Consider the following 26184-nt stretch of genomic DNA (forward strand, 5'->3'; position numbering starts at 1 on the left):
TTTCTTAGAATATCTCTTTATTTAAATGAATACTCTGTTGTTCATTCCACAAACCTCCAGCACATATACGAAAGTTTTGCCACAAGAAGGTTTAGAATATAGGACAGGCAGATTGACATGCAGATCACATTGAGATACATGCCAGTTAAGGCTGCCTTACACAGGTCATGTAGGTCCAAAAACCTCCCATCACATTTCACTTCCAGTGTTTTTCTTGCTTTGTTGACTGTGAGAATGTGCCACCACTCCTTCACTTCCTGTGCCATTATCAAGCTCTGCAAGTAGTATGAAGGTATCCAATATTGGCAAGTAATCTTTTCACTGACACTGCTGCAACTTGCTGTCATTCATCACTTACAGAATAGTCTTTCAAATATTAAATAGTAATCACCAGTCAGAAAAGGCACACTAAAAAGCCAGACATAGAACCTGCTAAAAGACAGACAAAATGACAAACTTGACACACCGAACCATATACACTGATCAAAAAGACTTAAAGTAAAGGAACTGTGAAATCAGTATAGTGAGCTACTTATAACAGGAACTCTTTAGTGAAGAAAGCTAGCCCATAGAGGAAGGAGGACAAGAGGATGGCGATACAGAAGATCACAATGCAGAGCACAGCACACCTGAGACACAATCAAACAATAACACTGTACCAAATGAAGTAAAGGACACAACATTTACACCAACTCCAGAAGTCAGAAAATCAAGAATAAAAACACTTCCCATAAGAATGATGACTGTGTTGAAATTATTGGTAGCAAGGATAACATTTAACTCCTGAGAATAAATTAAACGTATAGAGAATTATTTGTTGATTTATACCTTGAACTCATATGCAGGCAAGAGTGAGGGATTAACTATTCTTTCTTCACACACACAAGGAAATGCCATGTAGGCACAAAAGACCCATTTTGTTATGCTATACCTAGATCTCTGGTGAAAGTTTGGAAAAAAAAAATGACATTTAATTTTGTAAATGCATCGATATGCTTAATAATCTATCCATATATCGATTGATTAATCTTTGTTTTTATGTGAAAAATACTTCTTACATTTGATAATCAGCATACAAGAATAATGTTGCACGAATAATATGTGTACATCTGAATTAAGTCGCAGTTACCATGATTATGAATTTTATTATTACTTAACGTGTGATATTTTGTCCAGGGTTAAAATCTTGATAAAGGCTGACCTATAGGAAGTGACTCATAATGTTAAGACTGTGAACTATACACTGTATAAATTTATAAAGACTAAGCTGTGTTTTGAGACAATATTACATGATTTAGGCCACATATCCTAGCAGCAGTTGGGACGCCCTATGAACTGGCCTTTTTAGAGTGCGCGAAATGATCACCGAGAGTTTTGTGGATATCTCAATCCCCACCATCTCTCCCCACCCCAATGCACCTACTAAATGGAGGATGTCCTCCGCAGCTCGACGTCATCGGTATCTGCGATTGTTTCGAGCTTTCGATCTCGTCCTCTAAAATCTTGGACAGTGTGTGGGCGGACAGAGCCAGCGCCGACAGAACCGACATTGCTCGGCCTCTTCGATATGGTCGACAGTGAACTCGACTCTTCGCTGATTCGAGACAGTCTTTGTAAGTTGGCTTTTTTGTTAAATTTGTTCGGGTTCAGTAGTGTATCTGACATCATCATGGAGACGCTTCTCTGCGAATGAATGGATGTGGAGGAGGAGGACGGCGCGACGGCAAGAACAGATGATCGCTTGCCATTTAACGCTTTTTTGCGGAGCTGACGTCTTGTCTCAATTTCGTCCGGTGTGGAGCTGGTGTCCTGCGCCAGCTGGCAACAGTAGCGCATGAGCAAGCAGCTGCACACAGACATTTCCCACACACACACAGACCCCACCCACGCCCCAGACACACAGGCATTCTTCAACATACGATTCAAGGACATTCTTTTAATTTTGAATCCCTTAAACATGAACTAAAAACACACCTGTTCCATGAGCATTATACTCCTTACCCCAATTAGTTGCCAATAGCTGTGATTATAGTTAATTGACTAGTCCGCCTACTCGTCTTCCAGATTTATGACACCATCTATCCTTATTGTCTGTTCCCTGATTCCTCTTTATGTCTTTTATGTTTGTCTTTTATTACTTGTCTGCATAGTTGTTTCTTCTTCGACCTTCGTATTCTCTCCATGTTATCTACTTGTCACTCTTTTGTGGGTGTGATTATGAGCTGTATGAATCCCACGTTATATTATTATTATTATTATTATTCATTTTTCTGTTCCTAGCGTTTAGATCTGTATTATATACACAGTTCCAAATCATTACCTCAATCATCAACCCCGACACTTGCCACTTTGTGACATAAAAAAAATTAGATAGCAACTTCTGAATATAATATAAATGAAATTGGTTTTCACCGAGTTTTTTTCCTCTCCATCTATAGAATGCATTCTATAAGTATAGAATATAGTGTATAGCTATAGAATGCATTCTACACTTATAGGATTGAATTGTATAAATATAGAATGCATTATATACGTAAAGAATGAATTGTATAGATATAGAATTAATGCCATAATTATAAAATGCATTTTATATCTACAGAGAGAAAATTCCCCTCTTGGCGCCCCATATTTATTTTGTTCAAATGTGTTACACAAACAGTCTGATTTGACATGAATTTTTTCCGACATATCAATCCTATTATTTAACTCTCTTATTTATAAAAACTTTGTAGAACTAAGAGCAACGTCTAATAGTATAATATATATATATAAAAAAGAATAAATAAAACTAAACAAAAAAACTCGGTTAGTATCTCACAACCATATGCAGACAACAGTGAGGACCACTACGATGCCCATAATCTTTAATGGGTAACGATTGTGTTCGAAGAAGCTTTGTTCTGTGATTGACCTCTTGCTTATCACTGACTTCTTCATCAAATGCGTCAAGACCCCATCTGCGTCCTGCTCATCTGTCTTCTGCCAAAGAGGCGCAAGAAGTAGCAAAGTTAGAGGCAGAAAAAATATTTGCACAGCAATGTGACACATGCTTTTAACAAAATTAGCGCGCGCGCGCGAACGCACGCACTCATGCATACAAAAGATCTTTCCCTTGGCATTATGTTCTGTCATGATATGGATGTGCCCCATGCTGCTTTCCTCTTCCCTGTGATTATGCATAATTTTATGGTTATTGATGACATCGGCTTTATCAACATGCATGGTCATTTCTTACGCAAATAAAAGTTTGATACGTGTTTGTGGGCATTAAAATATTTTAAGAAATAAACTGACGGCAATGTCACTTCCGAAGCAACAACTTATCCATTGCTAGCTGCTGAGAATAGAAGAAACGATTTTTACTCACGTCCATGGTCAGCATCTTTTTCTGTTCTGTCATATTGCGTTCATCCATTTCCCTGCGTTCTTCGCACCAACCGTTCACTTTTGCATGCAGATAATTATTTTTTGTTTAATGTGTCCGAATGTTCGTTGATGCAAATGCGAAGTGTCCGGTTTGCAAGTGAGAAAATGGTTCGTCCTTACCCTTCTCCTCTTGTAGTGACTTCTGGTAGAACCACTTCTCGTCAGGGAAATTACGTCAGGAGCTGACGACATCAGCCAAGAAAGACGTCAAAGACACGTGACTGGATTAGCCATCAGCAACCAGACCTGACCACGGACATGAAATATGTCAGCAACCAGACCTCACCTGGGCTATCAAATATGCTATACCCTTGCTTATTCGTTCAGGGCTATCTCTCCATCATGAGCCTCACTAAGCGCGTTTTGTCTTCGAAACGTTTTTTTTCAACTTTGGAAACACTTGAACACATCCGAGTGGTATCTGACTGTCCCAGACTTTTTGCTTACTTTGTCTTTTATACTGAATCTCACGGTGCGGCAGAAGGTTGAAGGCCGGTTCGGTGGTAGCTACAGTCTGTTTGTCCAGCTCCGGCTAGGTGGACCCCCAGCAGCACAATAGACACTGTCCTCCAATACGGGGATTTCGCACTATGGACGAGAGGGAGTAAACCGTAGAAAACCCTTGACGCCCAGCCCTGTTAGCAGATGCCACATACAGAGGGTCCCGAGACGAGATGAACCCAGAAGGGTAAAAAAAAAAAAAAAAAACAAATTAAAAAAAAATTGAGTGGCATTTCTCCCCTTTTTTTGCGTCTTCTGTATAAAAAGACTTCATTAAAACGGTTTCTTGTTTCCCTTCCGTTCCAAGCTGCTGCGTCCTTTTGTTCCCTTCATGCCTGTTTTATTTTGGGTGCTAATAAACAAGTCTTTTCGCTTTTGTCTCCTCATGTAGCGTGTTGCGAGAGCTTAGCGTCCGGCGACCAAAGCTAGGGTGTTACGCGACATTGATGTTATCTATAAATTAGTCTAAACTATATGGACCTAGTTTGCAAAACTTGGCTTGAGTCAAAAGCAAACTCCTTCCCAATTATGAATGAAACTATATAAAAGATAACATCTGATCCTGTGGACCACAAAATGTACTTCAGATGTTTCCTTGATAAGTTAGGGCCAGCTGTAAGCAGTTCAAATGGTGGAATAGACAGAGCTATATATTACAAAAACAAAATAAAAAATTGCTATCAACTTTCCTTTATTGGAAGGAACTAAAGCAGTCAGTTAATGGACAAATTTCATTTGACATTTTGGGCAAGGTTGTCAAAAGGCACAAAAACTAGATTGTTCCACAATGCACTTTCAGATGTGTAAAGACACAGAAGAAACCATAAAGGGCAAGACATGCATATATGTGTAAGTTCAGTTTTGAGCAACTATTTAAAATCATCACCACAGAAAAGTCATTGATGTCACTATTTTGCATATGAAAGATGGAATTAAAAAAACAACAACAATAAAACCAGTGAATCAATTTTAAATGTCAGCAAATCTTTGTTCACAACAAGAAACAAAAATTATCAATCAACAGCATACATTAAAGACAAACATATACAGCAAAATAAAAGTAGAACAAGGTATGAAACAGTAATAGTGCATTGGTTTTGCTTCATTCAGATAAATATGATGAATGAAATTCTTGTAAAGCAACATGACTGATAAAGTAAACACACTGCAATATCCAGATACCTGTATTACTACTATCAAACAGATTCAGTCACCAATTACACATTTCTGACTTGCAGTAAAATAGTCATAATAAACTATAATTATCAGCTTATAATTTTTACACACCGAGTATAACCAAAGTAACAAAAATAATATTCGTTCTCCTTTTCACCATGAAAAGAACTGTGAGGCATTTCTGGTAATGAATAACTAATAGATCTTGAAAATCAGCCCATACAAGAAATATCACTTCCCTAACAACCCCTATCCTAGTTTTCTAATACAGGATAAAAGCAAAAGAAATGTAACTCTCTGCAATGTTAGCCAGGAGGCCAACCCATCTGCCGTCCACCAAGTACATGGATGTGAAGATGGTAGACAGACTGTGACCCATCTGGACCACTGTTGATCACTGATGGCAAAACAAATGGTGAAGGAATACACCTTATTTTTTTCTTAAAAACAGTGAAAGATCAAACAAATATAGTCATTAAAATGCTTAAAATGATTCAAACAGATTTTAATTTTTGCCTAAAATTTTAGTAATGATAGAAAAATCAGTAAATATTTCAAGCAAAAAGAAAATAAAGGACCAATAATTACATCAACAACAAATTTAGCAAATAACCATATCCACAAATAATGTCTTACCAACACGGTAGCCCTTTTTCAGCTTTTCCTGTACAGCAACATTACGAGCCACCAGAAGCAAGTGACCCAAAAGCTATAACATAAAACAGATTACTGTTAGGAGCACTGAAGATATGCAAGGCCAAAGATTATGGCATTACAAATGTCATTCTCACGAATCGAGAATGAGAGAAGGAGCGGGGGATAAAAATGTAAATAGCATTATATCTAATGGCAAGATAGAGGATATAGCAGAGGATGTTTCTTTGATTACTGTGGCAATACCTACAAGAAAATACAAAGAGGTCAGCCACAATGACAAGAGAAAACTCACTGCAACAAGACTAAACAGCAATGGAAAACTATGTGCTATATTTTAGCAAATCTTACCCTTCATCCTCAGGTTGTGCATCACTTAACCCTGGTATAGGTTTTCGAGGGATGACCAGGAAATGAACTGGAGCCTGGGGACTAACATCTCTGAATGCCATACACTGCAAAATCAATAGTGTCATATGAAAATAATAATTTGCAGCAGTACTCCTGTATAAATAAATCAAGTAACACAAATCTAATTTTCTAATATTCCCTTAATCTTTTGATTTTGACATGCTTATTCAAAACATGAAACAAAACAATCTGAATTGTGGTATTTTATCTCTACCCACATTAACTTTTTTGAAGTCCAAACTTAAGACACTTTTTTTCAATTAATGACTTCACTTTTACATGTCCAGACCATGCACTGGCATGATATTTATCAGCATTGACACTGTGGTTGTTTTTGTTGTAGGAGTACATGTGTGTATGGATGTCAGCGTGTAAGTTTATTTAGAATTTCTTCTCTTATTTGTTAAGTGCTCCGAGCAAATTATTTTGGAAAAGTACTATATAAATGTGCATTATTATTATCTTTGGCAGCTAAAAAATGAAGCTGGGTACTCTAATTCTAGCTTTTAGACTGCTTACTACCCTTCTCCAGCATTGCATGATGGGTCAGCATGCAAGAAGTTATTAACCCGGAGAAAGTGTCCTCCACATTCTTCTGTTTTGTAGTGGACAACTACAGTCCCTATTGCAGACTGAATATTATTTTTAAAGATCTAGTGGAGTGTAATTTTGTTTCTCATCAAAAAGTAATGCTTAGTGCAATGTACACTGCAAGTATTTGTTGCATCCATCGTGTAACATGAAGAAACAATCACCTTCTCATCTTCATATAAAATATGTGCTGGTATTATCCTGTTTAATATCTTGGAAAAGATGGTTGGCTCAGCTGTTTTTGTTGCTGTTTGGGCTTTTGAGACTTCATCAGAGCATAATGGAGTGGCACAATGCTGCAATGCCAAAAAAACAAAACAAAAGACCCTCATTGTTTTATACAAACAGAACTTAATTGTATTTAATAAACAGAACCAATTGCAACAAGTTTTTTTATGTTACTTATTACTTTTCACATGTGCACAACGTACACTATAAGCTCACACATACCAGAGCATGCACAGTAAGCTGAGGTGTTTGTCTGACAGCTGTGGTGAGAAAGTGGATGGCACTTGTTGAAAGGAATATCCTGGTGGCTGACAAAGTCCTTGTAATCAGACCTGCCATATCCTCATGCTGTCAAAGGCGAAATGTAACAGACAGCATGAGAGAGATGGAAATCAATACGCGAGTACTCAAATGGGCAGTAGGTACTGTTTCCAAACGGGTACATATCTAATACTGTTACAGATGTTTGTGCCTTTATTAGTATTTTCATCTTCTTGAGAAGCCCATTTTTTGTTAAAAGTATAAAAATAACAGAAAATATGGTAAATATTCAAATTCAGTGCACTGATAATCTTAAACATGGTAACAATTATTTGTAAATTAGAAACATTTGTCGCTCCTACCTTATCTGTTCTCTTTCAGCGTTATGTTTTTCTTTTCTAGATTTAAAACCAAATATTTTTTAGAAAAGAAATAAAGCGCTAACACACCCCAAATTACTACAGTAAGAAAAGCGGAGAGAACAGTCCGAGCGCAAAGTTCGGATGCAGACGTGCGTCCGTGGTGAGCTTCGCAAAGCTGCTGCTGACAGCACTTTTATCGTGTTTGCCCACTAAAGTGTCTCTGGTTTGCCGAAGCCAGCGTGAAAAAGGCCGACTATCGGTGGAATAAACTAGCAGATTATTGAGATATAATAAACACAACAACAAAAATGAATATATTTTTAATTATTAACTTTTTCAAAATTCAAATAAACCATCTCCTTCTCAAAAAACGAAGGTCGAAAAACCAGACCGGAAGTTATGTGAGAGTGCTCTCAGCTGAGCCCGTGTAGATGGCGCAACTTGTTATGCTTTGCGATGGCAAAACAATACTAGATGGTGAAATAAACAGTACCCCAAAGGCGATGAACCTCACGTTAAGAAGAAATTTTCAACAGTCACTTCCGAAATGACTTAAAATTGAGCTTACCCTTTGACGAAAATCCATCATGACGTCTCAGAACCCTAGCAGATTTGCTGATTATTTTGTGATATGTGGACTTGATGCGTCGTCTGGTCTCGAGCCAGATCGGTTGTCTGGTAAGTTTTGCGTCTCTGTATTATAGCAGAGAGTTAGTGTCAAAAAATTGTTCATAACATGAGCAATACAAATATAATGGAAAAATAAGATTTATTCAGTCAGCTATATCCTGGTTACCAGTAATTTTTTGTCCAGCTGCCCAAAGCTCACCGATTTAGAAGTGCAGAAACTGGTAAGGGAAGAACCCATGCTATGAATTTTTGAATGTCGTTATTAACGAATGTACATTGTAATGTGTATTAATTTTTCAAAAAACGTAAACAGTTTCTTGCGTTGTGCGAACGTTAGAAAGAGTGAAATACGTTGTACTTCAAAGTTTTTGACAGAGATGGAAATCATATGGGGTGTGTTGTTCATGTTTGTGTTTAAACTCTTTCAAAATATATTCAAATATTTATTTTAAATCATTTGCAGGGGATAATTTACAGGTGTCACCTCTTCATCGTCCGTTCAAGTCTAAAGTGCTTGCTCACTACCCTGAGTCTGTACCTTGGAATTCATTTGACAAAGATGCAGTGGGAATGGTAGGGAAATGACAGTGACACTTTGTATTATGCACTCAATACTCATTTAACAATAATAAACCTAGTCTTGTATGTAAAACAGTTATTCATTAACAGAACTATGCTAGTATATGTTTTTACAATATTTTTAATTTTGGATGGCTTTATAATTTGATGTTATGTGTCATTTATGCATGTATGTTTACATCATGCGTAAGTATATATTTCTCTTCTGTACAGCTATGCATGCCAAGGGGATTGTCTTTCAAAACACAGCGAGACCCTCGTCCTGCTTCTTTTCACTCTTTCCTTATCACTCGAGAGGACGGGACACGGTGTTATGGTTCAGCCCTTCTTTTTTATGAAGAGGTGACAAATCGAGAAGTGTGTGTGGCCATGCAGACTCTTCACAGCATGCACACAGCAGATGCTGTGTCATCTTTTATGCATTTTCAGCTCAGTGATGATGATGATAGTAGCCCAGAGCCAGTGAAGAAGATCAGGGAGCCACACAACAGGGAGAAGTCTCGGGGCTTTGACAGTAGCAAGGACAAGTTGTTTGTGACAAAGTGTATTTGCTTGGTGACCAGCTTACCATTCATGATGTCCTGCCGAAGTTTCCTGCAACAGTTATATGACTTGTCAATGAAACCTGCCATTAGTGCCTTGCCCCTGGAAGCATTTGTTTTTAATGCTCTTTATGATGTGCCTCTGCCACCTCCAGGCCGAAGCATGAAGTTCTTTGGACCGATGCGAGCTATCTTTTGTCAGAGACCAAGTGAGGGCATGCTTTGATCATTATATATAGGATACAAAGCCGTATAAAAAAATTTGCTTGATCTGTAATTTTATTACTTCTTATAAATGTTAGTTTATGGCCCACCAGCAATTTAGGTTATTGTTTTGGTTCTATCTTATTATTCATTTTAGAAAACATAAGAAGAAGGCAAGAAAAAGACATGAAAGAAAACAAACACTTGTTCAGATCAGTTAACTACGCAAAACAGTCCTTTGAAATGTTATAATTTTTTTTTTCAGCAAATGATGATGATAATTTTGCAGATATTGGTGAAATGCCTCTATTTGACTTTCCACTTTGGGACCTGTTTCGCCTGCTGGGTGTAGAAGGGACATTGAATGTGTTCATGTGTGTCCTTCTGGAACATCAGATTCTTTTTTACTCTTCTGGTGAGTACGATGTAGTACTGAACATGAAAAGACTAATTAAGAAAATACCATCTTCACATACTTGTATTTTCTTGAAACATATATCCATTCTTTGCTGCATTTTACCAGTTAAATCTTTTAGTGCATTTGGTTACTTTGGCATATATATGATCATGATATGTATTTTTTAAAAATAAAAGTTAAATCCAATCAAAACCATCTGTATTATGTCTTGTGTGTATTAAGACTGTAAATTATCATAACATGGTATGAGGCAGCAGTTTAAATTCGTATTGATTTATTTTGAGAAAACTTGGTGGATTATTTGCCTATTGGTGGAAGTTAGTCGATACAAAATAAATACATGTAATACAAACCTCCCTATGAAGATACACATTTATATAGTAAATAACATCTGTGAAAATTTTAGGTCATATCTAATGTGGGGGGGTGTACTATAAAATGTTGCTGCATTTTACACCTGAAAGAGAAATACATATATTTGTGTATCAATGCCCTGTGCTCTTTGTGCAGACTATCAGCGGCTAATGCTGGTTGCAGAAGGGATAAATGCTCTCATCTTCCCCTTTACCTGGCAGCATGTCTATGTGCCCATTTTGCCAGCATCACTTATTCACTTTCTCGATGCCCCTGTGCCCTATGTCATGGGGCTGTGTAGAAGTAATGAAGAGCGTACAGATCTTGTGCTGCCTGGCGAGGTGTGGACTTTTGTATTGCGTAACTTAATTGCGGGTAGGGGGCATATGTGTGTGCACTCATGCATTCTTCTATGCTCCTTTGCTTACCCTTGTGTTTGCCTGTGTTTACAGATAGGTGAAAAGTTACAAAAGATGTTCCTTAGCCATTTACAAGAAGTATGATAGATCGCACTAGCATAATGAAGAAAAAAAAAATGACTGCTTTATAAGAATGTACCTGTGTTGCACACTTAAGTGTGAAAGTACAGTAGCAAAAAACATGTTTTAAGTTTACATTTTTAATTTCAAATTTCATATCTTTTATCTTACAAAGGCCAACATGTGCTTTGTGGATATTGACAAGAAGGCAGTTGATATGCCCGAAGACCTCCCTTCATTTCCTTATCAGTCGGACCTACAGACTGAGCTGAATCAGCTGCTTAACCGTTACCATGCTATCTTTATCTCGGAAAAACAAGCTTGCAGCCAGTCACCAACACCAAAACATAAGTCTGGAAGTGGTTTGGGGCAAGATTCTTTTGGTACAGGCAGCTGGCCCAACTCTCCAAAGCGAATGGAAATTCTTCAGCAAAGTGAAACTTGGAAGAAAATTTCCAACCTCGCCAAGAAGACAGGTGGGTTGTGGCAAGTTTTGGTACAGGTTATAATTTTCTTTTCTCCTGCATCACTCATTCAGAGTCATTTGAAGGTACGCCTAAGTAATTTTCTTTTAAGTAAAAGGAACCTAAAATATACAAAGTCTGCAAATTTTATAATAATAAAACATGAAAGATTTTTATAGCACATACACTCACAAGGAGCATGCTCTTAGTTCTTAAAACAAGAATGAGACTCGGACAGCATGCAAGGGATGTAAAAATAAGCAACAGTATTGATGATAAATACAAAGACAAATCCCCAAAAATGCAAAAAGGAGCCAAGTAACAAGAACTGAGAATATTGTAACTCTGCAGAGGAAGACAAGTAGGAAAGTAGTAATAAGCAGAAAAAGCAGGGAGTGGGGTGTGTGAAAAAGGAGTAGTATTGTGTGGACTGTATTTGGAATAATGCTCAAGGAAGAGGTACATTTTCAGTGCCGATTTGAAGAATTCAGTTGTAGGTAAGTGGCAGATATGGAAAGGGAGAGAGTTCCATTGTTTTGCTGCACAGTAACTAAAAATCTTATGACCATGATGTTGTGATGACAGGAATAGTTAAGACATGGCCATCAGACGAAGAATGTATTTGTCAGGCTAGGATGTGATGTTGGTTTTGCTAACCTTGATGCGATTGGGCAGACCGACGAGCGAAAGTTGAATTCTTCTTCTAGAGCATAGGAAGGCTTATGATTTATAATTGTTTAGTTTAAGCATGTTTTTCATCATCCAGTCCTTGATATTACTAATATTAGCTTCTATAGTGCTAGCAGCAGAAAGAGGCTGAGCCAATGTAATGGAGCAGTACAGTTTTGTCGTCAGCATATTATGATTACAAGATCAACATTTCAGTTCTATTTTGAAGGAACAGAAAGTGTTCAATAGTGTCAAATGCAGTAGACAGTTCCAAAAGAGAGAACATAATATGTCTGTGGTTACTTTAATTAGTTTCGGTACTGTGTAAAAGTCTAAATGCCGGCTGACCTTAGGGAATAGAATGGCACTCTTGTAAATAGGCCCAGAGATACTTTCTCCATGATCTTAGAGAGAAACAACAAATTGGAAATTGGGCAGTAGCTGTTTAACACATTGATGTCAAGTTAAGTAGTGGCCTACCAGGGCATTTTTAAATGAAGATGGGAAAACACCTGTTGACAAACTGACGTTTACAATATTTTTGATGGCAGGAAGTAAAATATCATCCTGTGAGAACATGATAATGGCTTCTAGAGTCCATTACACTGATCTCAGAACTTTGTACAAACTTTATAATTACTTATTAGCTTAACATTTTTTTCAACTTTACCCAATGTCATTGAAGTTTCTTTCCTAAAATTTGTCAACTTTAGTAAAGTTCCATTCCTCACTAATAAGGAACGTGTAGCCAGCATAAGAGCAAGATGACTTATATTAAGTAAGCAGTATTTATTCCTTTCTTTTTTTGACTTTTTTAATACAAGCTTTAATTTGCAAGATCCACATGAATAAAGGATTATCATTGCACTGGACCTGGGACATTTATTGCATAATTTTTACATGAATGACCAAAGATCATATGACAACTAGGTTTTCAAGTAAGCCTCAGAGTTCTATTTATGAAAATGAGAAAAAAATTTTGTTCTCTTTATTTTTTTTAAAATAAAGGTGTTTGGGAGTCCATTGAAGACTTCGCTGAGGAAGAGGCTCGCCATGCAGCATCACAAGAGGAAATGCGGAAAAGAGTCCCAGCAATGGTAGTAGAACAGGAAGGCAAAGAAAATGTTCCAGATGAAGAGGTAGAGCATCACAAATTCAACAATGCCGTGCGAGAAATCTTCCTCAATTGTTTTGTGCACATGTTTTTGGGCTATGAGAACTTTGTGGTGAATCCCTCCCAAGACATGGAGTCTTGGTTGACAAATCGCGAAACTATGCACAACTTTGATAAAGCTGCTTTTCTCAGTGATCAGCCTGAGTCTCACCTGCCCTTCTTGTCACCCTTCATAGAGACTCAGATGTTTGCTACAATGATTGACAACAAAATCATGTCACAGTGGGAGGAGACTGATCCTTACCTTTGTGTGTTTGATGCAAGAATTAAAGCACTGAGAGACAAGTTGGGAGAGTCTAGAATCCTGACATATTACCCGTGTAGTACTATTGAAGATACCAGTAAGTACAAGCAGTTTGAGAGATGATTCTTGTTTTATTTTTGACTGATTTCTGATTCACTTTAGCCTACTTTTTATCAGGAATGTAAACTGCCATATACTGAAATTTGCATGCATTTACATCCTACTCTGAGGATCTGTATCTTTATTTGGGAACTAAATTATGTTAAAGTCAGGTACATATGAAGGAATATCATGAATGTTTCTTTTATGCCCTTTTGAATACAATCTATCCAATAAATAGCAACACTCTATTATTTATTATTATTAGCTTTTTTTTATAGAAAAAATGTCTTGAACTTCTGCAGCCATTGATGTGCCATAACTTTTGTGCCCAATTTATTTATTTTTCTGTTAAATAGCTGTATTTATTGAAAAGCGAGCCACCCACATTGATCACATAGCACCTAAACCACAGCTACAGGGCTTTGAGGGGCAGACAGCAGAGTGCCAGCCAGGCATATTCCCTATTCTTAATGCCTCCATCCTCAACACAGAGCCCACTAAGTAAGAACTCTTAGGTCCTATCTTGTTTTTCATAGCACCTTTGGTTGATTCTGCCTTGTACTCTTTTATGAATAACTATAACTATTGGAGTTTCCTCTGAAGACCTGCGTGGGAAAAAAATGCATATTTTTCTCTGTGTATCTGAGTGTGCTGTTTGTGTTTTTTTGCTTACCTATTTAAATTTAAGTCATGTATATGTACTGCTTGAGCTGGCTTTTACATTTGTTGTAGATGTTATAGAAGGACAATTTGTTTTTTCTTTTTACTCGCTAATCAAATTTATGTTACAAGTGAGTTGTTCATTCCTTAACTTTTATCTTTTTACAGTCAAAATTTTTTTTTTTTTGCTCAACAGGCAAATAAATCTGGTTTGTCAGCTAAGCATGTTTCGTCAAAATGCAAAGAGTTAAACTGATTAATTATTATCGTACCTTCAAGATGCTTTTCCTGTTTTGGTCTTGTCAGGTCCAGGAGTCGAGAGAGTGCAAAATGGAGACGAAAAGACCGCCTGCTACAGCATGCTGAGCATCTACAGCTCAACTCAGATCAGAGAGAGGTTAGTCCTGTTCTCATTATCATTTTCTTTTGTAAATATAACTTTCACCTTTTGCCTGTGTAATGAAATTTGGCAAAAATCAAGCCTTTTATTTTCTTTTGCACCGTGTGACTGAACTATGTAATGCTAAAAGGAACTAAAAATGTTTATATGCTTTTATTTTAATAATGTATTCCTTCTTACATTTCCATTTTCTTTTGTGAGGACAACTTTCACTTTTGCTACTGTGTTATGAAATTTGTCAAAAATCAAGCCTTTTATTTTCTTTTGCTCAATTTGCTGGAAATGTGTGGTGCTAGAAGGAACTAAAACTGTATATATCCTGATACATTTCTTTTAATAACATATTATTTAAGAAATTTAAATAAAAAATATATCTTAATCCGATAAACTTACATTTGACAAAAGTAAGATCAAGGAAGATCAGATATGTCCTTGCTGGGAAGTAGTTGTTCTTAGTTATTTTTGCATTGTTGAGTGACTTTGAAGGAATCTAAAAAATTTTTATTTTTACAAAGACCAATATTCAAGAAATCCAGGTTCAGAGGAATGCACCATTGACTGTTCTGTCTATGAGTGGCCAAGATTATGCACTGTGGATGTCACTATCCCAATAGTTTTGAAGGCACTGTATCTGTGTCTAGTGTTCTATTGCTTTTGATAAATATTAAATAGTAAAGGCTGAGTAATTGTGGTCAAACTGAGGTAGACTGCATGGCATCTTCGTGCATTTGTTGTACTAACAACACTGATATCAGCATTGAATTATCCACCATAGTTTTTAATTAAAAGTTTTTGATGTATGGTAGAAAAGAATGGAAGATTTAAAAAAATAGCACTTTGTTAAAGTTTTCAGAAAATCTGGCATCAGAGAGTGTAAGCTGAACTCATTCACTACGTAAGAAAAACAAAGACATTTGAATGGTAGATCACAAGTGGTGACATAAAAGTATATTCAGGTATAGTCAAATATGTACACATATGTCTACAGTTAAGGCAACCACTTTAAAGAAAATAAAAAAATTTAAATCATGTAATTTGCAAGAAATATGTCTCTTTTTTCGTATGGTAAATGCAAATAAAAGAACTGTCATGAAATTAAGTCATCAAGCGGAAACAAATATTAATACAAACTTAAAGTGTCAAATAATATTTTATTAGAATGTATGTTAGAGCTCAAATATTAACATTATATTGTCATTTTTGGCTGCTGTTGTCCAAATCCATGTCAAAGTGAGTAATCGGCAACTGTCTCAATCTAAATCACCTGAGTGTCTGCTGTCAGATGGAACAAAATACCTGACTATTTAGCGCTGCAAAAGAAGAAATTTCTAATGAAATAGTTTTTTTTAGGGGGCAACAATTTCTTCCGTTATTTATTCATTTATTTTTTGTATAATATGATGTTTTTGTGACATTACCTTGTTCACATTACAGTGTACAAAGCAGTTAGCATCTTTGCAAATGAAGCATAGAGAAAGGTTAATAATTTGCATATGGCTTAGAAATCATGGATGATTCTCAATTCTTTTTTGAGACAATACACTAAGCTGGCTTTCCCTTGTACAGCACCCCCAAAAAAAAACCCAACAGTTGTGATCGATACTGTAACTTTCCTGTAAATATAAAGCTACTTTTCAGTACAACACATTATGTCTTCTGATGATTACAGAGCTAATTCTTCATAAAGACTATTGTAAAAACCTAGTTAGTTTCATACTTGTTGTTTGTTTACAAATGTTTAGTTTGCCCTGGCAGAGAAACATGCAAAACTATGGGTTGTGAGTAAAATGTTCCAAGTCTTTTTCAGCTTTTCACTTTATATCTACATACATATGCGTACTATATTATCCAGCATTTTTGCGCTTGTTGGGGTAACATCTTTCACCTGTACATTAAATGTAGAATTTCTTTTTTGTGCTACCTCTCTGCCTCTTGCTTGGTGCTGATGTTGCACTCACCTTCAACCTTCTTGTCACACTGGTAACTGAGTGTGTATTAAAATCTCCATGTTTTCCTAGTGTGTAGCAGGTTTTATATGACACAAAAAACAGTTAATATGGTGTTAGGGGTCTGTCTGTATATTGTGAAATGTTTGTGACAGTATTCGGGGTTGGTGTAGACAAACACATTGTAGTAAATTAACCACTGTAACTTTTCTTATGTTCTCTTGTTATTTTTTTATAACCTGTTAGAGTGTTAAATGTTACCTGTTTGCTGAAGAACATTACTTTTCATTTAATTTGTTAGTGACACAATGAGTGCACAGATTGAATCATTAATTCTTTTCAGTTAAACATTTATTTGGTGTTATGATGTCATTGGCATATAATTAAAGAAAACAGTTTATGCCAGAAAGTTAGTGCAATGATCAAAGAGAGCAATAACCCTGGCATGCTGATCATAACATTCTGACAATGAATGTAGGTAGAAGAGTCATGAATATAGACAAAAGACTACTGCAACCTTTATATAGAAAATACCAGCATTAAAGATGTGTAATTTGTAGTAAAATAAGGTGGATGAGTAGGGTTAGTGGCATCTGGTAACCACACTTTGCTAATGTAGAAATCATACTAACAAGCTACGTCTCTTCTTTGGATGGTCTTTACTAGCTGTTTGTCAAGTTGTTAGAGTGTGGCTTTACACACAGTGGACTTGACTGTTTTATCTCAGTAATGATCCTTTACTTTTTATTGTGTTGAAGTTTGTGCAGTTTAAACAAAAATTGTTAAAAAAAGAAATAAAAAAGAGCATGGTATATAGGGATTAGAGACCATTATAACTTGAAAGAAATTGAGATGAAATGTCAGAGAGTCAGTTTATCTTTAGTAGCTTCACCACAACTCGGTATGTCAAAGAAAAGCTGTTTTTGGACCCTGCACAGACTTCGTGTGATGCACGTTTTATGACTTTTGTGAAACTGGGTGGGTTGCATAACCATGATTTGTATCTCCCTTTCTAGTCATTTAATGCATCAAACCTGAGAATTTTACTATGCAATCCTGGCCATTATTATGCTAGGGGGAAGTAATGAAGACAGCTGTAGTGTGCTACAAATGGACTGTTCACACTTAAAAAAGTTGTGTACCCTTTTATGAAAATGGAGGGAGATATGAATACTTATGCAACCACCCTTGTAGCTCCAGATCATTAAGATATTTATAGAAATAATCTGCCTTAATGCGCAACAGGTTGTTTGCTCATGCCTGCATCCTTGCGCTTGTGATCGCATGTGTGCATATTACGGTGCACATATTCAAAGATAAAAATAATTGTATACAACAGTTCGAACATATATCCTGTTGCACCATGTCCATTCTCCTCTCCATCTAGAAATGCAATTGTTTTGCAGTATTAAAAAGTTGATCTCTTACTCAGCAAGTCAGTTTACTATTAATACTGAAAATTCTAATGGTTAACCTTTTCATCAGTTTGCATATCTCAGTAAATGACTTGAAATGCTACTAGTCTGCAGTCTTCATATTTCTAGCTAAATTGTGTCACCTTTTCTCGTAAATTGTTGTGTTTAGGGGAGTTGGGTTAGCAGTGACAGTAATTTTATGTATTCTACAACAGAAGCACTATTGAAATCCTGTTAAATACTTTAGATAAGAAGTGTTTTCACTGAGTGTTCAAGTGTGTTAGATAATGTGATCTAGACTAGATACTTTTCTGTGACTTTTTGGCTTATTGTGAATATAAAAGATGTTTAAAAGAGAATTGTCAGATTGTATTTGAAGGCTAAAACTAGTTAATGTGCTTGGTGTGACATCATTAGACCTGTACACCTTTCGCATTAGGTTTTACTCAAATCTCTTTTTTAAATTCCCAAATTTTGTTTGGCTACTCATAATAAACTGACCTCTTTTTTCCAGCCTACTGTTATTATTCCTTACAACTAGAAATTGACTTTTACAAAATTATCCTGTTTTTTAAAATCCTTAATAGGTCAACAGGTACTTTTCTCCCTTTCCTTACCTTCTGATTCACTACAACTCATTTCCACATTCCATTCTTGCTTCTGACACATTTCTTCCCCTTAGAATATCTTTCCATAATTTTGTATACGATCAACCATAAAGAGAAATTTAGCACTTAAGAAGTCTCTAATGTATTTTGAGCTTAAAAAGGGAGATTGAAAGGAGTATTCTTATGCATATATAATATTAAAGCAACCATTTCTTAATATATTCTCATGAATTATGCTTTAATTTAAAATGTCTAAAAGAGTAAAGTGCTTCTCAACGTTCTTCTGTATAAGTTCTTAGGGATATTAAACTCTTGTCGTCAGGGCTTTTAAGAGGAAAATGACAATGAAAGTGAATGCATATGCAAGGTTGCATAAAGGAGTGATGGAGGGATATAAATATAGAGGAGCCAACTTGTGTATATCCACTGATCTGAGTTATACAAAGTTAATATAACACTACACATAAGAAAGACATCATTTATATTCTCTTGTTATTTTTTTTTCAAAATCATCCAGACTATGTAAAGACCTACACACAATTTTGGCAGAAAAATGGAAAAATATTTCATGCAGTCTGTAGCTACTTCTTAAATCAGCCACTATATTTTTTTTTTACTGTTTTTTTATGTTGATTTTGTGTGCTTTATATTTTTTAACTGTGTTAATTCTGGAGATATTTTTACCATGCTTGCTGAATGTTTTGTAGCGCTACATCCAGGAGGCACGCTCAAAGCAACTGCGGCAGCCTCAGCTGTCAGAAATGTCTGCTGAGGGTATGGTACAGACAAACTGGAAGTTTGTAGAAACCCTGCTGAAGGAGTGCAAGACAAAGGTAGATGATGACATGACAACTAATGTCTTTTTATTTTTTCTTTGTAAACACTAAAGTGAAAACACTTAAAAATAAAGGTAAAATTGTCCTCTAAACTTTTGGTCACTGGTGAGTGAGGTGCTAGATATTGCACTTATCGTGGGATTGTTGTTTTGTAAGGGCGATACCTATCATTTTTCCTTGACTGCTTTGCTTTTCCCCATGCTCTGTGGAATCGGATGCACAGTCCCAACAACTGAGTTGACTGAGGGGAAAGTTCACTTCACTATATATGCATTCAACTGGTGTGCTTTGGAATCCATTGTGCTAACCATTTGGCTCTCCCTTTTGCCTTGAAAACACTGACCACACAGACAATGATGATGATAATAAAAAGCATTTGTGTAGAGCATTTTGCTGCTGGTAACAAATTCAATGTGTTTTGAAATAAGCAATCAGCTTACAATATCACTGTCACGAGTACATACAGCTTACATGCATACACAAAGATGCCTAAATAAAAAACAGACATACACAAAGGTGTCTACACATAAAAACAGACATGCACACAAAAGTGCCTACAAAAACAGATACATTCAAACAAAGAGCCTTCAAAAAATAGACATTTACACACAAGTGCCTACAAAAAACAGATGCACACAAAAGTGAAGAGGAGCCCACCAGCTACTTAAAGTAGGCATGGAGAAAGGTGGACCTCAACGATGTATGGCTGAGCTTCATATTTTGTTTTTAAATAAGGTAAAAGTTACGTTCAAATACTGGGAAGAAAACAGGTAATTAAATGTTGGTTTTCCATTTACCTACACTGTGTAATCAGAATGACTTATAATCAAAAGAACAAGGAATAAGCTACAGTTTTCAATTCGCCTGTTAGCGATAGATGTATTTTTAACCTTGGATGGTGGTGGCTTGGCTTGACAGACGAAGAAGATGCTAGTGGAGAAGATGGGGCAAGAGGCCGTTGAACTGGGACATGGCGAGGGAGCCCTGACCGGTGTTGAGGAGAACACCCTCATCGCCAGTCTCTGTGACCTCCTGGAACGCATATGGTCTCATGGTTTGCAGAATAAGAAGGTAGTGTAGTTTTGAGTATTCCTGACTATAAGCTTTGAGCTTTGGTTCAGATTTTCACCCAAACAGATTACATGTATTTGCTTTGGTTAGAGTGCTTATTAGTGAGCTAGTTTTGTTTTTAGTTTTTTTTTTTTTAAGTTTGCTTGGAGTTTTATCTTTTAAATTTGGTGTCTTATATTAGTTACTGTTTTTGTCTGGTGCTATTTGTTATTTTACTTTTGAATGTAGCTGTTTTCTTAAACTTCTGTTAGATTTTTAAAATTGTTTCTGTACTAAGCAATTAATTTAGGATTATTAGTGCTGAGAGTGGATAATTTATCATATGCTTTATAAAATAAATTAGTGTTGTTAATGATAAAATACAATTGTGCAAACTGTTGTGTGAATGTGAAATAATACAGTTTTAAATTACATTTATATTTAATTCAATATATAACCATTTAAATTGATTATTTTTTATCCTTGAGTGTCTGTAATGGTCATTTATTTTCAAGATCTGGGAATAAATATGTTCTCAGGGTAAGTCTGCAGTCTGGTCACACTTGCTCAGCTTCCAAAGTATACAGGAGTGCAACAGAAACAATCAGCCAGTGGATCCGAAGCTTCTTTCTCCAGGTGAGATGAGATAATGTTATAAAACAGACAACAAAAGTTGTCAAGTTTTACTGTTCATTGGACCGGGTATAACATTTTGAGGGCTTGTTTTTTTTTTCTCTTATTTTTTTTCCCTAGTTCATGCACACGCAGCTCACAAGGTGCTTTAGTCTTATCTGTACTCTCATCTTTAGTGTAAAAGGAGAAAGCATGATAATCGTTTGTGAGAAGAACGAGTAGAGAAAGAAAAAGAGGGATTTGATAGATTATCATATGGTGCCTATTTATAGTCACAGATGGTAAACTACACTTTTGTCGGTACATCGATAACAATTTTCAGGAAAACCAGAAGGCACACAGTGAACTACAAGTGTGAAAATGCTTCCGTTTTGTCTTTCTGATCATTTTATTATTGTCAGCAAAATATTTGACCAAGACCTGTTGAAATTCTGTAGATGTTGCAAAGTCTGTATTACTTGGCAGTCAGTGCTAGATGCAAACGTTTGTTTTGTTTTCTTGCCCTCTGACTTCACTGTTTTTGCATTCATTTTTTAAAAAAAATGTTTGCTGTTTTCAGTCTTCTAAACATAAGTTTGTGCATAAAAATACAAGGAGGGCTTTGCCATTTATTTGCACAAACTTGTTTGGATGAAGTTTTTTGGTAGGGATTGCGGAATTTTGTTTTAAAGGAATTTTTTTTTCTTATTTACTTCTGTGCTTATATTTTTTTTTTGTTTGCTTGGACAATTTATTGTCCCACAATAATGCGATAATAGTGAAATTTTATGACGGCTTTTTTAAAGAGGAAGAGTAGAGCTCTCTTAACATAGGAAACCTAGAATGTCGGGATCTACATATTTTGGACACATTTTTTTCTCAACTTAAAAATTCTTCATACAATTTCACAATAAAAAAATAAAATTTATATACATCATATCAGTAGCAGATATAAGCACAGTCTATATCAAAATCATATTTATGTTATAGAAAAAATTTCAGAGCAAAGCAAAATTCAGATGATCACTTTGGAAATATATGTAATAACACTAGACATTAAAGATTTTTTTGTTTTCTTTATATAAAGTGAAGTTTAGAAGCATGGGATCCATGATTCTTTATATTTCTGTTCTTCTGAGAGGGAGAGTCACAGGTACATTTTAAATGAATTTGTTTCATGTGTTCTTTGTTAGGGCTCCCCAAAAGACATAGCTTGATAGATATCACATCTCTTATGGAGGGGTCTATCACCATTCTTGGCCGCTCCATATCACTCAGCAGTAAGTAACAGTAGCATACCCAGATCCATGCCGACCTTGTGTGATGGTGGCTTTCCTTTTTCTCTGCATAATTATCACAACGTTTAATTACTAAACTGCATGCTGTGAGTGTCTAAGCACAGTTTTTTGCCTACTGAGGATTGTTCGCCTATGTAAACACACAGCAGTGTTCAGCAGTGTTGAAGATAATGAACATAGAGGCAGTGCGAGTACTGTGCATGCATAGCATTTCTAATATGTACATCAAATTTAGAATAAGCATGTAGCATGTATATTTTTTCACAGAATCTTCTGGTTTCCATGCAAAATTGAAATTAGGCAAGGGGTTTGATTTTAAGCAGATAAAGTTCTTTATATGTGATTTTATATCACAGTATATTTGGATAGGCTTGCTGTCTTTTTCTCTACTTTGGGTCAAGAGTCCCATGGAGACAAGTAATAGCGGTGTTTTATGAAGAGTTATTTTGTCGTTCGAGATCTGACTTTGTCTGATCTTAGCAACGCCCACTTCCCTATCAGTGATGTGAAGACAAAGAGTCAAGAATCATGCTAACTCTGAAGATTTTTAGCATTGAGTAGCCATCATGGCTGCTAGAAAGACGAAGTAAAAAGAATGCATCAAGATGTGCAACTTCATGTAAATGTTCCCCATCCAGGTGTTTGTGAATTGTAGAGAGCACTGAGTTTCTAATGGTGAATACACTTATCACTGTCTGTTGATGCTTCATTTAGATGTTGGATCTGGGTGGGGAGGAAAAAAACATTACTTTTTAAAACAATAGTGTTGTGTATTTGAGTCTGTGCTCTGCAGTTCGTAGCTTGTCAGAAATAAATGGATAGTAATTCTAGACTTGTATATAAAAGTTGACTTAAAAACTAACAGCACCAAATGGTTTTGATCAATTGATTGGTTTACAAAATAATTCAGTGCTTCTAACTTAGCATTAGGAAGTGCTGCTTTCTCGTTCAAGGTATATATGGGTGATTACTTTGTAAAATACTAAAAATAGTATTCATACAATAATTTTGAAAGTTTACAGTCTGCTCCACACCAAATGTGATATGCCAGTATTACTGTCTGGTACCCATTACTTCTTATTTTTGTCTGAATTTCAAAACATCTTTTTTTAAAATGTGTTGTGTCCTTTTTTTATATCTTTATGTAGCTCTTGCGTGAAAAGATTGTTTCATAAGTTGTCATATGTAGTAAAAGTGTTAATTTCCGTTAATCTCTCAGGATTCACACACTCACACGCACAAATACTCAAAGCACTGCAAGAGAGAAAATACAAAATATTCTTACTACATCTGCAGTAGTTTTTTCCCTCATTTGCTTGGTTCTCTGGTATAAGAGAAATGTAGATTAGATTCTTGGTTGTTGGATTTTGCCATTAAACAGAGCTTAAACCCTGCTGTTAATAATATGCTTTGGGAGTTGATTTTTTGGGGGTTGCTTGGTTTGTTTTCAGTGTTCATTTAGTAGGAACATTTCCAAGACTAATGAGTATAAAACATCTCAAACAAGACTTTTTATATTGAACCAGATGGGATAACTGCTCACAAGGTTAAGAACAAGAAAAGAGAGAGTCAGTCCATCAGTACATGTCAGTTGAGAAAGGTCTGCTGAACAAACCAGAAATCTCAGTGTCTTACAATGTCAGATGATGTTGGAAAGAGCTAGTAGCAGTGTCACATATTTCAAGGAGGCAGCACATTCTGGGAATGTCTCATGGTGGACAAGAATGAGTAGATTTTTTCAGTCGTTGGTCCTGGAGTTCAGGAGGTGGGGAATGTGGAAGATACATTTTCCAGATGACAGATTGAAGGGTATTTTTTGTAGTTTAGTTTTGTTAACTCGTTTTTGGTTTTTGTTTGTTTCCAAACTGTGTATTGTGAGCATGGTCTGTTTGATTTTTAAGGGCTTGCTTCAGTTTGTGGCATAAATCCGTGACTGACATTGCAGTGTTGTAAAGTTATCTCTGTCTTCTGGAGGCCTAGAAAAAAATCATTAACTTTGATAACTTTCTGTGTTCCCCATTTTTGACCCAAGCACCTTGTTTTCCTTTTTGTTTAGCTTTGTTTCTTTTTCAACAGAAAAAGTAACTTTGGAAGGACAAACCAACAGCAGTTACAACAAGAAGAAGATTTTGAATGATAATTAAATTTTGCATTAAGTGTCCTGTCTGTCTGTTTTCGTGCAGCTATCGCATGGTGCGTTCTCCAGAAACGATTTGAACGTAGGTGAAGCCTGGCCTGTGGTAACTGTACCTGTTACGCCATCTTGTTTATTTTGGGTATCTGCCATTCCCTGTCAACATATAATTTCTTTCAGTGATACGTGTGAGCATATTGTTGGTTCAGTTTCATCAATCTTGACACTGACAAGCATGTCCTACTCAGCAGCAGACATACCCCGAGTCATCTGTGCACCCAGCCAAAGAAAAGTTCTGTCACTGCTGCCACTTTCCCTGTTGCTGGTAAAATAGATTATTTCCAAGAGTGGTAGGGATGCTCAGCCATTGCTGTTCATAAGCAGACCTTATAGAGAGAACGTTTGCAGATGTACACCAGTCCAATATTCCAGGGAAAAGAAAGAAATGAGCAGTATATAGTCTAAGTGAGCAATTTGTAATGGACTCAGCATGTAAGATTTGCACAAGCAACTTCCATAGAAACAGAAATTGATTACAAGTGAAGTGTAGTGAGGAAGATTTTTACAGTGTTTGGCCTATATATAGACCTGGATATATTCCAAGTTTTTCAAAAAACTTTTTTCTGACTTAAATTTCAAAACAAACACGGAGTTAAATGGTATTTGTCCAGTTCAGCCTCACCTCACACCAGTCACCATTTCTGGGTTTGGCCTTTATTTATACCATAATGTATAATTTATACCATGCTTTTATGTTTCATGTCATATGTTTGAAAAATATTTGTGGTTTTTTTTTTTGCCTTTTTATCTCATGCTTGTAGGGTTTGTGTAGAGTTTCAAGATTTTTTTTTTTTTGCCCTTTAAAGATGTGAATGTGGAGCACATGAAATGTGAAAGCTATTTTTGTGAATGCCATCTGCAGTAAATACCACAATACTGACTTTATACAACTTTCTAATTATATTTAGTCTTAAACCTATTTCCCAAGTTGCATTTGCAATATGGTCGAAGGTTTTTAACATATACCAGCCAGTGAAAATACTGTTCAAAATGGTAAACTTTCAGATTGTCAAGGCAACTAAATGAAATAATTAATTAGTAGTAAAACATTACAGATTATAAGTCTGTAATAAGGATGGATGTGTGTGTGTGCGCTTGTGTGTGACGTGTCTGAGTAGATGGCTAGACAGGTAAGTGTGTATGGCACATGTATGGGTGGGAGAATACATATTGAAATTTAGCAAGATTTTAATTTCATTTACTTTCAACAAGAAGGTGCACAGTTGTTTTTTTTTTTATCTTAACATACCCACATAAGAGCTTACATTTTTTGTGTTTTAAATATGCACAGTAAAATATTTTCTCCCCATTTTATGTGGTGTTGCTTGTTTTTTTCAATAAACAAAAGCAATCTAAAGGTACCTAGACCCTTATGTTTTGTTGAATTTTATCAAACTAAATGATTTTCATCTGTTTATTTCGTTTGCCTAAAGATTTTTTTTTTTAACTTCCACTTGAGTTGTGTTTCACTAAGTAAAAGGATGCTAGATATGTACATGTTATGACATCAGATATATTATGCAAGAGGTAATTTAAGTTCAAGTTAAAAATCTTTCTACCATTTTACTGTAATGAAAATGGTATTTGCTATACTAGTAAGTAATCGTTAAACAAGCTAAAATACCAGAAAACAGGTGGGAAATGTGACATTTAAAAATGAAACTAATTGTATTATAGAAGAATTTGTTTGAAAATT

The 26184-nt window shown here is 35.8% G+C and overlaps 2 protein-coding genes across 7 annotated transcripts in view; one reads left to right on the plus strand and one right to left on the minus strand.

Annotated features, from left to right (window-relative positions):
• Nucleotides 1-8020, minus strand: LOC112565613 (uncharacterized HIT-like protein Synpcc7942_1390). 6 transcript variants are annotated; one of them, XR_003099454.1, is made up of 9 exons: nt 7611-8020; nt 7210-7335; nt 6924-7055; nt 6109-6212; nt 5740-5812; nt 3368-5500; nt 2912-2979; nt 1424-1846; nt 1-275 (listed from the first exon to the last, which is right to left on the minus strand). XR_003099454.1 is itself a non-coding variant. In XM_025241163.1 (6 exons), exons 2-6 carry the CDS (start codon nt 7324-7326, stop codon nt 5409-5411), a joined length of 519 nt encoding a protein of 172 aa, XP_025096948.1. In that variant the 5' UTR covers nt 7327-7335; nt 7698-8016; the 3' UTR covers nt 4600-5408. The 6 variants fall into 6 exon arrangements, 2 of the variants coding, with proteins under 2 accessions (XP_025096948.1, XP_025096947.1); XR_003099453.1 differs by having other exon boundaries at nt 2822-2979; XR_003099451.1 differs by having other exon boundaries at nt 2819-2979.
• LOC112565612 (DENN domain-containing protein 5B-like) overlaps nt 8019-26184 on the plus strand; it is a 27237-nt gene continuing 9071 nt past the window's right edge. The window contains 15 exon segments of the mRNA XM_025241161.1: nt 8019-8288; nt 8704-8813; nt 9033-9570; nt 9855-9980; nt 10494-10678; nt 10992-11292; nt 12958-13464; nt 13826-13970; nt 14436-14526; nt 16272-16307; nt 19206-19331; nt 20253-20405; nt 20924-21020; nt 22190-22276; nt 24478-24513. Of these exon segments, the coding sequence (XP_025096946.1) occupies nt 8198-8288; nt 8704-8813; nt 9033-9570; nt 9855-9980; nt 10494-10678; nt 10992-11292; nt 12958-13464; nt 13826-13970; nt 14436-14526; nt 16272-16307; nt 19206-19331; nt 20253-20405; nt 20924-21020; nt 22190-22276; nt 24478-24513 (2629 nt within the window). The 5' untranslated portion in view covers nt 8019-8197.

Source organism: Pomacea canaliculata, linkage group LG6 (assembly GCF_003073045.1).
Source record: "Pomacea canaliculata isolate SZHN2017 linkage group LG6, ASM307304v1, whole genome shotgun sequence".
Lineage (NCBI taxonomy): Eukaryota > Metazoa > Mollusca > Gastropoda > Architaenioglossa > Ampullariidae > Pomacea > Pomacea canaliculata.